Genomic DNA, 15,158 nt, shown 5'->3' with positions numbered 1-15,158 from the left:
TCCATTTTCGCCGCATATGTCGAGTTTTCACATCATTCTCTTCTTAGTATTTTGTTTTATTAAACATACAAATTCTCATGGTAAACATCTACCGGGCAGGGATAAAGCTATCGTTGTATCCGATATACCGCCGATAATCAATAGTTATATCTGGCTTATTTTTACATTGGGCCAATGGGAAAACTATAACTCCCGAGAATTTGATTCTTATAAGCAATATATCATTATATCTGGTATCGTTATAAGTGGACTGCACTGTATATCTAAGTCGGGTGATCACTTACAACTTGAGCTGAACAATATGGTAGCTTAGGACTGTATATGCTATGGAGAATGTGTGAGATGCGGTTGATGGTCGCATTTCCGTTTTCCTGCAGGAGTCCTCGGAGGAAGTGGTAGCCACGGTGTTGCAGGAGATCCTGAACCGGGTGGTGGCTGGCTCTGGTGACGCACCGGCACCAGCTGGAGCGCCACCTTCCTCACTCCTCCCCCGGGTGGGCTCCCAGGAGAGTGTGGCAGCCAGTGTGGAAGGGGTGGGCTGTACATCTGCTGTGCAGGCCCACTTTGCTCACGTGGTGCAGAAGGATGCCTTCCTGGTGTTCCGCTCTCTCTGCAAGCTCTCCATGAAGCCCCTACCCGAGGGGCAACCCGATCCCCGGTATGTTACAAGGACAACTAAACCTAGTGCAAACCCTAGCTCTTTCCCTAGCCCTGTACCTTGAAGCATTAAGGGGACTCGAGAACAATAGAGGCTTGACCTGTGTAAGAATATTCAATAAAACCTTGTTAATTCGGCCTCACTCCAAGAATACCAGCGACATTCAGGAATGTCGGGCAGTCTTTCACGCAATGTTATACTAATGAGCATGTGCAATCCGAAACTGAAACAAGTGAAAAACAAATAGTGCATAACCAATTTGCATTTGGCCTAACCACGCTAAATCGGTTTGTGCTCTAAAACCTTTTTTTTAGAGCACAGCTCTTTGGCGCCCGTTCTTGCATTTCACGTCACCGCCGTCGTTGTCCCTCGTAACCAGCTTTGCAGCCGGGGCAGCGCACGCTCCTGCTGCCACCGTTAACGGCTGGGTGTACCCTCTCCCTCGTTTTACCCTTCCGCTTTCTTTGTGGCGGTGACCGCGCGTGTATTTCGATTACTGAGCGCGCTCTTGCCGCCACTGTTCGCCGCTGCATGTACCCCCCCTCCCCTGCCCTCTTCCTGCGTGTCGGCGACAGTGTTCTCCGGTTGTTAAAGTGCCGGCTTGGCATCAGCGGATTATGGTGCGTGCATCGCAAGCCGAAATGCAGAGCCACGTTGACTTGACTCGCTACCAGCGTCGGCGGAATCAGTCAGTCGCTGCTATCTCTTTGCCGCTCAAAGTTCCTATGGGCCTACGTGCTGCCTCCCGCGACCTCCCGATAACTTAATGCTCTTTTCACTCCTCCTCCAATGCTACCCCTGTGCGGCGGCAATCAGAGCGTCGGATCTGTGGCGGCGGATCTCGATATGTGCACCACCCGAGCCAAAACATATAGCCACCGTCATTCGCCACTGCGAGCCGCCTGCCTGAAAGTTGCCTGTAATTGTACATGCATGTGTTGCTCCAATTCTTTGCCTCAATCTATCAGAAAACTGAAACGGCTGATGAGCTGCGCTCAAATTTTGTCTGTAATTGTACATGCATGTGTTGCTCTAATTCTTCGCCTCAGTCTATCAGAAAACTGAAACAGCTGATGAGCTGCGCTCAAATCTCACATTAAGAAGCAACATAATTGTCGGAATTTTTTTTCATGTATGTGTGCGTGTTTGGCACATACGTAAATTAGTACTGAGTGCGAGTGTGGTGTTGAGAGTTCTCGTATATCATTCTTCGTTGTTCTTATTCATATTTGAACCCAATGTATGACATATCGGAACCTAGCGAATTGCAGATCAGCTGGAGCTGCATTTTTGTACTGCTGCTTTTATTAATAGTTATTTCTGTTTGGAATGTTCGTTCCCCTCATGGCCAGCTGGGCTTTGCGTTTCCTTGACATGCGTGCAGGTCTCACGAGCTGCGCTCCAAGGTGCTCTCCCTGCAGCTGCTGCTGCTGATCCTGCAGAATGCGGGTCCCGTGTTCCGCACTAACGACATGTTTGTCAATGCCATCAAGCAGTACCTGTGTGTGGCATTGTCCAAGAATGGCGTCTCGTCTGTGCCGGAGGTGTTTGAGATCTCAGTCACCATCTTCCTGGCGCTGCTGCAGAACTTCAAGACCCACCTGAAGATGCAGATCGAGGTCTTCTTCAAGGAGATCTTTCTCAACATCCTCGAGACGTCCAGCTCTTCCTTCGGCCACAAGTGGAAGGTCATCCAGGTAGGTTCACTAGTCTTGCTGCCATCCATCTTGTATTTTTCTGTTTTTCTGAAGTGGTCGTTCTGTCTGCTTTGTTTGGAACGTGTTCATCCTGTTCCTCTCTTGAGTGCCTATTGTTTGAGCTTCCTTCGAAGAAGCAGGTATAGCTCCAGCTTTCTCACCACTGTGCTATGCTCTTTTCCTGCAGTCAACATAATCTAGCGTATTTATTCGAGTGCACACCGGTAGCTTAAAAAAAAAAAATACACCAGATATAAAACTCTGAGGTTGGTTTAGATTAGAGGATTTCAAGGCACAACATAAAATTGTAAAACACCTGAGCTAACTCCATAGGCCGCACAAAGCACGCGCCACTAGGCGTTGTAGCTAGATAAACCGCTGTAGCCTGTGAGAACATCCTAGAAAGCTTCACTGCACGCTCGCAACTAAATTACAGTATCTCCAATGCACTTGATGGCTTAAAAGATTGCGGCACTATATGAACAGGCAGTGATGAGGAGATCAGCAATGACAACTGAAATGGGAAGTGGGGGGGGGGGGGGGGGGGGAGCAGGCTCATGCAAATAAATGTCATTTGCATGCTGTCCTTGCTGTTGTTCTCAATTTTTTTTTCCGGCTGGCCTTACATTCGAGGAAGGTTTTTTTCCTGGAGAGGCCTTCAACTTTTGGGTATCGACTTAGAATCGTAGTCTACCTACATTTGAGTAAATACGATAACTTTTTTTTCATAGAGACACGAACGAGGCGAGGAACAGCGCAACCACAGTCTCTTTCCCTCTCTTGTTTCAGTTTAACTTGTGCAGAGTTTTTGTGGCGAAGGTGATCACACAGCTTTTGTGCTGACTTTTACCGTCTTGAACGCCGACTAACCTTGCGGGCTTCACATCGCTTCATACGATGCAGTTCACGATGGTTAATGTTAAATTTTTCCACTCTCCCGGTCATGGCCTCCTCCTGTGCAGGTGCTGACGCGGATCTGTGCAGACGCCCAGAGCGTGGTGGACATCTACGTCAACTACGACTGCGACCTGAATGCGGCCAACATCTTTGAGCGTCTGGTGAACGACCTGTCCAAGATTGCTCAGGGGCGCCAGGCCCTGGAGCTGGGTGCCACCGTGCACCAGGAAAAGTCGATGCGCATCAAGGGCCTCGAGTGCCTTGTCTCCATCCTCAAGTGCATGTTAGAGTGGAGCAAGGATCTCTACACCAACCCCAGCAACAATGCCACCTCCTCCACAACCACCAGCACCGCCATGGGGGCTGGCAGCAACCTGGAAGCATCCGAGGCAGTAAGTCAGAGCTAAGGTCCAGGGTTATCACTGAACTTGGTTTAGGAGGGTGTACTTTGTAGACCACTCATAACAGTATTGAGAAAAGCAGTATCGAGTTAAGGAGATTGTACAGTGTAGTCTACTTATAAAAGTATCGAGAAAAAATGACAAGGGTTCAGCGCTGCGGAACCAAATATTGAGCGAAAGCATTAGCTGCGGGTGACCGAGCGTTCTTCTTCTCTTTTTCTTTTTCCTCAGCCCACATATAAGCTCCGCTTTAACCAAGCCGTATGAATGTGCCTTAGTGGCCTGTAGGGGTAACGCGAATGCCAGGGTCCTAGCAGGCTGATTGTGACATAACCATCTCATGTGAAACAAGAGATCCAAGTTGGCAGCTCCTGCCAGCCCATCTCTCTCTTTTGTGTCACGTAGGGTGTGATGTCACATGCTGCCGACCGCTTGAGTTGGTAGCCCAGTGCTCACCCTAGTGTCACGTGGGTAAGACGGGGCTACCGGCCGCGCTACGCTGAAGGCTCGAAACCTAGAGTAGTAGTCAAACCTCGATATAACGAACATGCATATAACGAATTATTGAATATATCGAAGTATTCCTAAATATATTTGTCAAACACATGTATTTTTAACTTCCCATAGCGAACGCGGTTCGGCATAAAACGGATATTACGAACTTCGCGGCGCAGGAGGCAGGCTTCGTTGCACTACATGTATGTTGTGCGGCGCAGCAAACGGTCAGGACTACCTCACAGGCGCTAACAGCGCCACAGATGCTACGGCGGCATTGGGAGTTGACAGCCAAAGAAACCTGTGGCCTCCGAGATCACCCCCGCGCGCCTGTTTGTACGCGTGGAGGTGATCTCGGAGGCCATGGAAAATTGTTCGCATCTCATAATCGCTGACAGCGCCGTTTCAGCAGCGGCGGCAGCGGCGCGATCAAATGTTGCTTTTGCCTTTTTGGTTTTTGCGCCTTTCGCGTTTTTTGGTTTTAGTGTTAGCAGCGGCGTGGCGTCGCAGCGGAGCCTGCGTCGGTCGTCGTGTCGAGTGTGGTGCGCGGGTGTTCGTAGTGCTGTGATGGTGGTGAACGTGAAAAGGAGACTGATTGGCACTCTTCTCGTGAAGCAGGACTTGAAGATCGACAGCGTGAAAGGCGAAACGATTGCCAACTGCTTTCGGCTCGCAGGCTTTGCTCCAGCAGAGGCCCGTGCATCAAATGACGATGGGGACGATCCCGACGAAGCAGAAGTGGAGCTCCGCGAGCTCGATGAGCCTGGAACGATTTTTCGCCTTTTGTTCGTAATATATCCGCAACAAGGACTGTAGAGGACTTTGTAGGCGGCGACGACATCGCGGCGACCACGGCTGTACTGACGGACGCCGAAATCGCTATGGAAGTTTCTGAACATTCCGCAGACGAAGCCCAGGCTGACCCTGCAGACGATAACATTCCGACTTCACAAGAAGCGCTTGCTGCATTGGATTTAGTGCGCCGCCACTGCAGTGCTATTCAGAGCAGTTAGTTTGCCCTTGTTGAGTGTTTGCAAACTGTGGAACAGGGCGTGATATGGAGCGCAATCAACACAAAAAAGCAGGCCGCGATAATGCAGTTCTTTGCACGTAAATAAATGGACGTGACCCAGTTGCTGTGCCTTCTCTGTGCCGAGTTGCTGTGCCTTCTCTGATTGAATTTTGCTGCTCTTGCATGTATTTTCTACGAAATTTTATGTTACGAATTATGAATAGAGCGAATTATTTTCCGATTTTTTAATTGTTCGTTATGACGAGGTTTTACTGTATTGCTTTCGCAATAAAACTGAAAAATTTGATCATTATAACTGGTAATCGTTATCCCCCGCCACGGTGGATTTGTGTTTAGGGCGCTCAACTGCTGATCTTTAGTCTGTGGGTTCGATCTTAGCTATGGCGGCTGCTTTTCGAAGGAAGTGAAAAGAAAGGCACCCATGTGCTGTGCAATGTCAGTACACATGTCACAGACCAGATGAAGCATTGTCGTAGACATCTAGGTTTGTAGAATGGCCGAGGTTTAATCGCCCAGACCAGAGCCAGCTCGAGCACATTTCACGCGAGCGTGATCACTTCGTCTTTGTCACAGCCTAGCGAGCCAGTAGCTCGAGTCAGGTTCGTGCCAAATTTGAAGATTCCCAGGTGGTAGAATTTTCTGGAGCCCTTGACATTGGCGTCCCTCAGAGCTTAGTGACTGTGGGATATTTTAAACCCTCCTTAAAAGCCATACAAAACCAATTGTTTTAACCCTTTCGCTGTCGGGCGTTTCTGGCTATGACGCACCCCCAGTGTCGGCTTGGTTTCAGGGAACGAGCATAGCGATTTATTTTTATTGTGATTGCTATACAAATAACATAGCCAACGGAATATGCACATTTCAGTGTTCTGCAGGGGTTGTTAATTAACATCATTATCAGCCTAATTATAAATTAGTTAAATAAGGATGATATGAGAAAAACTGCTTAATACTTCTTGAGAGTCCGAATCCAAGCTCGGCTCGTATTTGTAACCAAAAGAGCCATCGCTCCAGTCTGCAGTCTAATGCCCCGCCCGGTCAGCCATCTGAAAGTAACCATCCATCGATGTCCCGCAGAATGGAGAGAAATGGCACGTTGTGAAATCAAGATGACAGAGGGAGATGGAAAAAAAGGCTAAAACAACCATGAAAACAACCTCCTTTACTGCTGCTGGCCGCAAGCAAGGACGTGGCAAGAGTGAGCGAAAGCAGCGATCGAATCGTGCCAACGGCGCGAGCCCCTGAACGTGACGCGGTGTCATAGCAGAAACGAAAACAGCATGGCAAACAACCCTTGAACCCATAAGCGCACGCACGTGCCGCATGATCGCTTAGCGCTATAGAGTAGCACGCGCGGAGCGACCGCGCCCCCCAGAAAAGAAGGTGGTGGGGGTGGGCGCGGTCGCTCCATACTCTTCAGTATATACGTATCAACATGAGAGGCAAAAATGCGAACTTGTAGAAAGTTATTACAGATGGCGCAGCCTGTCCAAGCATGCCAGCTTCGCGCTTAGGCGCAAAGTTTTAAGTGCACGATAGGGAACGTACCAGTACGTCGGTGGCACTATGGAGGGGGGAGAGCGAAAACGTACTGGTACGTTTATGACAGCGAAAGGGTTAAAAGCCTCATGAAATCACCTACATACACTTGGTTCGCATTCGTTATTATAGTCAAACAACAGGCATTGTAGCATGGAGGATGAGCACGAAAAGAAATTTCACTTTCTAAACTAAATCAATGCAGTGCATTAGGCACACTTAATAATTAACCTTATATTGGTGCACTTGTAGTTTATGACCATGCAGTATCAAGCTGCTGTACGTACAAGACTGCGACCACTTTTTTGAATTTCATTACTTGTACTTTTCAGAACTATCGAGATTGTTGACTGCATACTATTTCACGAGAGCACTTACTTTGAATACTTGGATCTGTCAAAAATCCACTGCATGGTCAGAAGAGGTATGGCTTGGCGAGAGCTTAAGAACTCTCCGCTGACTGCATTTGTGCATTATTGTGTGGTTGGTTGTAGTGGGCATCGTCACAGTTGCTTTCTTTTTTTTCTCTTGGTCGTGCGATCGAAAAAATTATGATCCCGCATCTGCAAATGAAGGTGTACAACTTAACTCTCTTTACAAGGGAAAAATACTGCAGTTAGGAGATTTCTCGGATGATTCCAGCCGGTTTAGGTGAGCTAGAAGTTTACAGTTTAAATTCGTTATCTCCGAACGTTTGGGGGCTTTGAATAGTTTAAAGAGTGAAAGCGCAGTGCAAAATAGCATACTATTCGAAAAACTTCAAAATTCAGAATGTTCACGCGCGCCTACAAAATGCCACTTAGTTTGTCGGTCCGAGTGCGAACTAGTGAGTTTTTTTTTTTCTATTATGTTGTTCCAAGTGGAGACCTTTGCGAAGAACGGGGTAACGTTATATGTGCGCCCTATCAGCCGGAGTACTCTTAGGGATACGCACGTGAGAGAAGCAGAGAACGATGTCCTCTTTCATCTTTCATAGCATGTAGCATCTCAACATCAACATCTTAGGGGGCGCTACAATATACTAATTGCATTGACACCTGTATTGACTAATGCTAAGAGATGGCTGCAAGTTGAGGCTCTGCTCTTGATGCAAAGTGCATGTTGTTCTGGACCAATGCAGGATGAGGACCGGACGCTGGTGAGCCATGGGGGCTCGTGCAACTCGCTGAACTCAACTGCCAGTGGATGCAACATCCCCGAGCAGCTGGAGGTGCTCAAACAGCAGAAGGAGATCATGGAGCAGGGCATCGATCTCTTCAACCGGAAGCCCAAGCGAGGGCTCCAGTTTCTCCAGGAGCATGGACTCGTGGGGCCCCGTCCTTGGGACATCGCCGAGTTCTTCCACTCGGACGAGCGTCTTGACAAGGTACGCGAAGGCAGCGCCGGTTTCAAGACACAGCAGCGTTGATAGAGCCAGTATCTTGTACAGGCAGTTGTGCTCCGCCACCACAGTGCACTCTGGGAGTTATGGTACTCCCCTGGCCAGTGCAGACTAGGAAAAAGTGGTCCCGCCTTTATTACTACATGATTTTTGCATGAACAGTGGACTCATCGGGTGAGTTAGCGAACCTAAGGGGTAGGCATGTGTTCCTACAGTTACACGGAGCACAAGGCACCGGGTTTAAAGAGCCCTGAATACAGTCATAGAAGCTGGTCATGGGAGGCAGCGCAGAAAATTCTTCTCAGCACATTTAGCTGTCTTCTCCATCTTGGTCATCAGTGTACGTTGGCAAACGGTAAATTTTAAGGTGTCGAACTCTGACATCCCGTTTTTTGCACCAATAATCATTGGGGCAGACACTGAAATGGCTAGCAGTCAGTTGACCCTTGTGTTGCTGCATCAAGCCATCTCTTAATTCATTTCTGCATAACGTAAAACTGTGAATGAAGGACTGCGGGAATAATATTTTCATGTCTAAAAGGGAAGTGTATTGTTCTTAATGTGCGTACTCGCTCCTCATACCTTACTCTGCGGTAGTAGAGATAGTGCTTTCTCTATTTCATGCAATGAAAAAACGTGGCTGCAAAATCCTAAAAGTGTGGAGCAATTCCTGTCACTTTGTTGCACATTATTCTGTTATAATACCCGATGTTACCATTTAAGGAACATGACATTTATGTTGAAACGTAACGCATACACTACAGTATTACCCACAATGAAAAAAATAGGCAACTAGCATTTGCCGATCAGTCAAACTTATTCATTACTGTTTTGAGAAAAAGCAAGAGTCAATTTGCAAGGGAGCTGTTCTAGCAAAGATCATATTATTCATTATTAAGAATTATGTTGAAACAATCCTTCATAAATATATGTTTTGTAAATAAAAACAACCTTATAGCTACCTTTAAAATGAAGTCCTGAGGGAAAAAGATAGATACAGCAAATATTTTCTAGCACATATAATGGGTGATACATGAATACGGTGAAACCTAACAAGGTGCAGTTGTGGGGAAAATACTGTGTCTGAAGTAATTCAGATGGGTGCATCGATTTGGGTAGGCATGTTCCACTAGCAAAATGAGATAAATTTACGTAAATATATTAACTGAACTGCACAGATAACTGAACAAACAGTAAAGCCTCATGAAGGGGTATGGACACATAATAAAAAAATAGGTATGCGAAAGCAGGTATACTAAATATGAATGCTGACAGTAATATTGTGAAATGTTAGGAAGTATTATTTCATGCCTGTATGAATAACATATGGCTCTTTTTCTTTATTCTTTCCAGAAACAAATAGGAGATTTTCTGGGAGAAAATGAAAAGTGAGTTATCTTTCTTTGTGTGTGTGTATGTGCGCGCGTGCGTGCGTGCGTGTGTGTGTGTGTGTGTGTGTGTGTGTGTGTGCGCGCGCGCACTTTATTTTATCCTCTGCTATGCTCTGTGTTCGGTCACTTTCATCCTCCACTGTGCTCCTCATTTGCTCTACTTGTTGCAAAGCTGAGCTGCTTTTACCGCTCAGCTGATTAGTTAGTGGACGTTTGAGAGCTGCATTCTAAAAAGCAGGGGTGAAAGTGCTACTCCGTTTGCTCAAATCTGCTCCAGACTGGGCTTTCCCAGCTCCATTATGCTCCGAAATGCAATATTGCTCCAAAACTGCTCCTAATGTGCTGCCACTGTGTTTTGCCATCAAATTTAGCGACCAATAATGATGTTGCTTACAAAAAATGCAATCCGATGCAATTTGATTGAATGACTGTGAGAAGCGCAGCAAGGTGATTACACGAGAGTTGCTTGTACACGATATAGGGGCCGCGTAGTCAAAATTATGGGCAGCACACCAGTGGCAGAGGTGTAATGCATATAAAATTTTCATAAACTGCAGAGCATGGAGCATATTGGATGTGTGTTTGCAAGTAAATTTGAAACGAGTCACAAGTGATTGAAGGGAGTTGATTGCAAAAGACAGAAATATATGCTCCGTGCACATGACATCGCACTTTCTCCCAGCCTTTTGAATCACCGGTGCTGAAGGAAGCGAGCAATGAGTGAAGCAGACACCGTGAACTACTACTAGTACTAGCTGTTAACTGCTTGTCCAAAGAACCACACGAGTTGTACCAATGGTACTGCTTTGCAAACCACCAGGTACTTGGTCATCAAGGCTGTCATTGCTATGCGAGATGAAAGCCTACTTGAACTGTTTTGGGGGTGACATCACTTAGGTGCTAATCACTAAAAGAGTTCTCAAGAGTGTTGGTAAGCCACACAGGGCCTATTGTCAGTGTACTGAAATTGAGGAAGTCCTATCATAGCTCAAGCGATAATATGAGTGGCCACTGACAAAAGGCCTTACAGTAAAGAATGTGGAGAAGGAAAAGGCTACTCTGTTCAGTGCCATCTATCCTCCCTGAAGCCACTACTGACCAATGCCCAGAAATATATCAGGACAGGCTTAGGATCGAAAAGGTAGAGAGCAGAAATTGGCTGCTCATCGATGTGGGCTAAAAGTGTAGGTATATGAGCGCATCAAAGTGGTAGGCTCCACCTTTGAATCTGTCAAGTCAAAATCATAAACGACTTTTCAAAGTTGATATTCAGTTATGAAGTGTAGGAGCAAGCGTTCCATTTGCTGGTAGCCTCTTCCAAATTGTTGCTCAGGTCAGTTCTGTAACTTTAAGGATCTGTACATGTCCTGACTGTTTGTCATGTCTTGTCAGAGATGCGTGCATATTCAGCAAGACATTGAATTTTGAATTGCAAGCATTCAAATAGGCTGTCTTTATGTCAGTGAAAGTTTGCCTATAATAAGGCCATTTGAGCCAAGAAACAGGCTGCAAAACATAATTTGAGTGCTCCAAAACTCTTATTTTATTGCTCCAAAGCTGCTCCAAAATTTCTTCATTACTGCTCCCAAAGCTGCTCCAAAATGCTTGAGCCTGCTTCCAACCCTATGAAAGGCGAGCTGTAGAAAGAAAGCTGGCTTACCAGAAGTTGAGGATCTTGGCGGTGGGTGCTGCGGACGTGTATTTGAATCACACTCTCTACCCCATGGAATCCTCAACTGCCTTTATAGTGCTTGTTCAAGCAGAGGGCGCAACTATTATAGAGGTGCTACTTGTAGATCGCAAAATATGGCATGTCGATCGTGCTGTGAAGCGACCAGCCCCCAATGTGGGCATTAGTTAGAGTAGTGGACTATTCTAGTGAGCAAGTGTACATACAACCTTGTCACTCAATGGCTTCCCATCGCATTTTTGTCATTTTTAATTTTTCGTCTTTTTGCAGATTGAACAAGGAGGTTATGTGTGCCTACGTGGACCAGATGGACTTTGCTGGCAAGGACTTTGTGTCTGCGCTGCGTATCTTTCTTGAGGGCTTTTGGCTGCCCGGCGAGGCGCAGAAGATCGATCGGCTCATGGAGAAGTTTGCCGCCCGGTACTGCGAGACCAACCCCAAGTGAGAGGCCCCTCTTAGCATTGGGATTTTCCCTGCATTCTTTGCATTTAAGTAGCCTGTTGATATTTTCTACACAGTGCTACACTTAATAGGTCAGTAATGGGCTTTCGGTAAGAGCTAATAAAAGACGTCAACTCTAGCCACCCAAGCTGTTGCTGCATGGGCTAGTGCTATACACCGTTAGGGTTAGGGAGTCCTTAATAGATGTACCTGGCTTGTCTGACTGCATGGCGCATTCATTCCATCAATGCGTAGTGAGTACCATCTATGGAGGCATCTTGTAATTAAATATGCGAAGCAAAATAGTTGTAATCAACAGTTATTTAGTTGACTTTGAACATTGAAAGTTGGCAGTTGTGCTAGAAATTTGCCCTGATTATTAAGTGTAAATTATATGCCATTTTTAAGAATAAACTTGTAACTGCAAGCAGGGACTGTGTTCTTCTGTGTAGGAAGAGAGGACTTACTTTAGCTGTGTAACTTACGTGCCATTGCTACCAAAAGTGTTCCCAGGTAGAGGGACTTGTAAAACTTTTCCTGCTCTTGGCGTCATCATGACCCATTGTTTTGCAATTATGTACACTTCCTACGCAATTGTCGCCTAGTGGTCTCATGCATGTAATTCAGCTCAGAGGTTGTTTTTTTTTTCATTATTGTTTAAATAATATTATGTTATCTCAAATTGGACCACTGACTGGCCGTTAACGAGCACGGGGAGCACAAATGGCCGACTAGTTCAAGATGGTCTTCTGGATAAAGAATTGGCTTAAAATTTTCAAGACGTGCACAGGAAATTGTCCTTCAAATGTTTGAAGTGAGAAAGAAAATGTATATTGAGGGCAGCGATCTTTGGTATACCTGGGACGCAAACGTGTGGTGCTGTGGACCGGTGTAAACGTTAATTTGATGGCCGTTATGCTCACCAGGGCATACGGTTACTTAACGCTAAAAGTGTTACCAGTGTTTGTAATGTTATTTATATCTTTGCATAACTTTTTGCACATTTTTACCCTTTTTGTTTTGTCGCGAGTGAAGAGAGGAAAGAATTCGCATATGGGGAGCTGTTTGGAGCTAAAGCAATTGATGGTTTTTCCAACTTGGCAGTGAAGGAGGTGAGCAGGTGATTTGGAGAATGAAATCTAAGGGATGAGGATGTTTTCGGGGTTGGAGCCCTTGTAATGCTGATCTTTTCTGTGAACTTCGGCGTGTGTGTGTTTTAATGCTGGTGCTCTGTTTGTGAATCGGCTTTGCACCGCCCCTGTTGTGCTTTGCAGTAACCGACTGTTTGCGAGCGCAGACACGGCCTACGTGTTGGCGTACTCCATCATTATGCTCACCACTGACCTGCACAGCCCTCAGGTGAGAGAGCGCTGCCCCCTTTCTCATCCCTACAACTCACGACTTGACCATCATTCTGTTGGTGGTCATATCCTGTTACCGGCGTTTTATTGTGCGCTGCATTCTTTGGTTTCAATGAAAAGCTATTGTTTGGTAGTGAGTGAAATACGATGGTTTGCAGTAATGGAAAACTTGTTGGCAGCCACATCTAGGGGGACTTCTTATTCGACTGCAAAATTACGGAAAACATAAATGAAAAAAAAAAAAAAAAAAGTTGCAGATTCTTCGACAGTGACACCACACATTGCAATGACCAATCAAGCACAAATAGCCCTCAAGTGATTGGACACATTACCAGTTGCTGAAGGGAAGTGTATATTCTGCACCTTGGTCTTGATTAAACCTCTAAATCTAATTTGGTTGCCAGGTGGCCTTATGGGCGAGACGACGGTGCCACTGTCAAATCAAGGGGACTGGGCTAACACTGCTTTCATTTTAAGTGGGCTGACAAGCTGTGCACCAAACTGATACTGTGTTCTCTTGCTTCCTTAGTGCATAGAAAAAGGTGGGTGGGAAATGGTGAAGTGTGAGAAACATGCATAAGATGTGCTGTCTCTGCTTCTTATCAGCCTCCTTATCAGTGCAAGTTATAGCAGTTTTCCTCCATTCCATTTCAATTCCACTCTTTTCGGCAATATTTTAGCAGTGTATGTTCTCATTTATTCACTACATTGCCTATCGCTAAATTGGCGTCGAAAGTTTTCATAAGCGTGAACAGCTCAAAAATGGCACTGTTCCAAGAGTTGCCCAGGAACCCTAAATATAAGGCATGCAACAAGATGCCCTTTATAAGAATTATTGATGAGGCACGTGCAAACTGGTAAGCTATTGATGGTGTCCCATTATTTTTCTGTGAACTTCGTCATCGGGCAGGTGAAGACAAAGATGACAAAGGAGGACTACATCAAGATGAACCGTGGCATCAACGACAGCAAGGACATACCCGAGGAAGAATTGTCGGCCATCTACGATGAGATTGCTGGCAACGAGATCAAAGTCAAGACCACCGCCAGCCGAGTGACTGGAAAACAAAGTAGGGAACCTAGCCCAATTATTCTGATTTTTTTAATTATTGCGACATGAACTGTGTAAGCGATGCTATCGAAGAAAAGTGTGCGGAATGTAAAGAGTGTCTAAAAAGTCCCATTACTATGGGGCAGAAAAGCTATAGAAGTTATTTCATGTACAGCGGCGAACTTTCTTCATACCCTCGATTTCGACAGGGAAAAAGTCATGCAAAAAGAAGCATACAGAAACACAGGAAATGCCCAAATTCAGTTAGCACTGACTGGCCATACTGTGAGATAATGTGTAACGATTCTCTTGAACAATTGCTGTGTGAGTCCCAGAATAAACTGGGCCACAAAAAAAATGGGAGCAGGCTGAGGGGTTGTTGAAGCATGCATGGATTTATGTAACTAGGTCAGGTTAACTCGGAAAGCACTCCTAGAAAACCTTAGGTTTCCTAGAAACCAACCTGTGGGAATCCCTGATCTATTGTAACAGCTGATGACACCTTTAAAAATGCATTATTTAAAAATTGCTGACATTCATGTTATTTGTAGTGATGATGACGAAGGAACCAAGTGCAGAAAAAAAAATTACAAGGGTCTTTAGTGACTAAAGTAGTAAAAGGCGGAAGCCTGAGTGCTGCATTCTGCTACTCAACTGGTGCTAATTAGTAATTAATTAGGCATCAAGTGATCAATTAACTAAATGGGTATGATTTATTTCAGTGAAATGTTTCTTCACAGAGCGGGATTTGAAAATTGCAAACACAATCTTTGCTGCAGATGCATTGCACCTTTGGTTGGAGGCTGAGACGGGTGAAATATTTTTGTCGTTGTGATGCCCTGATATCAGCTTGACACTGTCGTCCTTTTTTTTTTTCGTTGTGCACCCTCACAGACGTGTCGAGTGAAAAGAAGCGCCGGCTTCTGTACAACATGGAGATGGAGCAGATGGCACGCACCGCCAAGGCACTCATGGAGAGCGTCAGTCATGTGCAGGCGTCTTTCACCTGCGCCAAGCACTTGGAGCACGTCCGGCCGATGTTCAAGGCATGTGCACTTCCTCTGCCCGTGTCTCTCATTTCATGTTTGGGGTATCTCTGAAACTTCATGAGAGAATATCTAGA

General features: G+C 45.8%; 1 protein-coding gene across 2 annotated transcripts in view; it reads left to right on the top strand.

Annotated features, from left to right (window-relative positions):
* Sec71 (ADP ribosylation factor guanine nucleotide exchange factor Sec71) overlaps positions 1-15,158 on the top strand; it is a 65,686-nt gene that overhangs the window by 12,009 nt on the left and 38,519 nt on the right. For both annotated transcript variants that reach the window (XM_084578496.1, XM_084578495.1), the window contains exons 6-14: positions 378-658; positions 2,043-2,355; positions 3,318-3,644; positions 7,841-8,086; positions 9,455-9,489; positions 11,453-11,623; positions 12,898-12,982; positions 13,895-14,054; positions 14,930-15,081. In XM_084578496.1, the coding sequence (XP_084434622.1) occupies positions 378-658; positions 2,043-2,355; positions 3,318-3,644; positions 7,841-8,086; positions 9,455-9,489; positions 11,453-11,623; positions 12,898-12,982; positions 13,895-14,054; positions 14,930-15,081 (1,770 nt within the window). The remainder of the gene's footprint in view (positions 1-377; positions 659-2,042; positions 2,356-3,317; positions 3,645-7,840; positions 8,087-9,454; positions 9,490-11,452; positions 11,624-12,897; positions 12,983-13,894; positions 14,055-14,929; positions 15,082-15,158) is intronic.

The sequence above is a fragment of the Amblyomma maculatum genome, chromosome 9, assembly GCF_055883805.1.
Source record: "Amblyomma maculatum isolate TAMU_Amacu chromosome 9, ASM5588380v1, whole genome shotgun sequence".
Classification (NCBI taxonomy): Eukaryota; Metazoa; Arthropoda; class Arachnida; order Ixodida; family Ixodidae; genus Amblyomma; species Amblyomma maculatum.
Note: the sequence above shows the minus strand (reverse complement) of the source record. Positions and strands in the feature narration are given on the sequence as shown.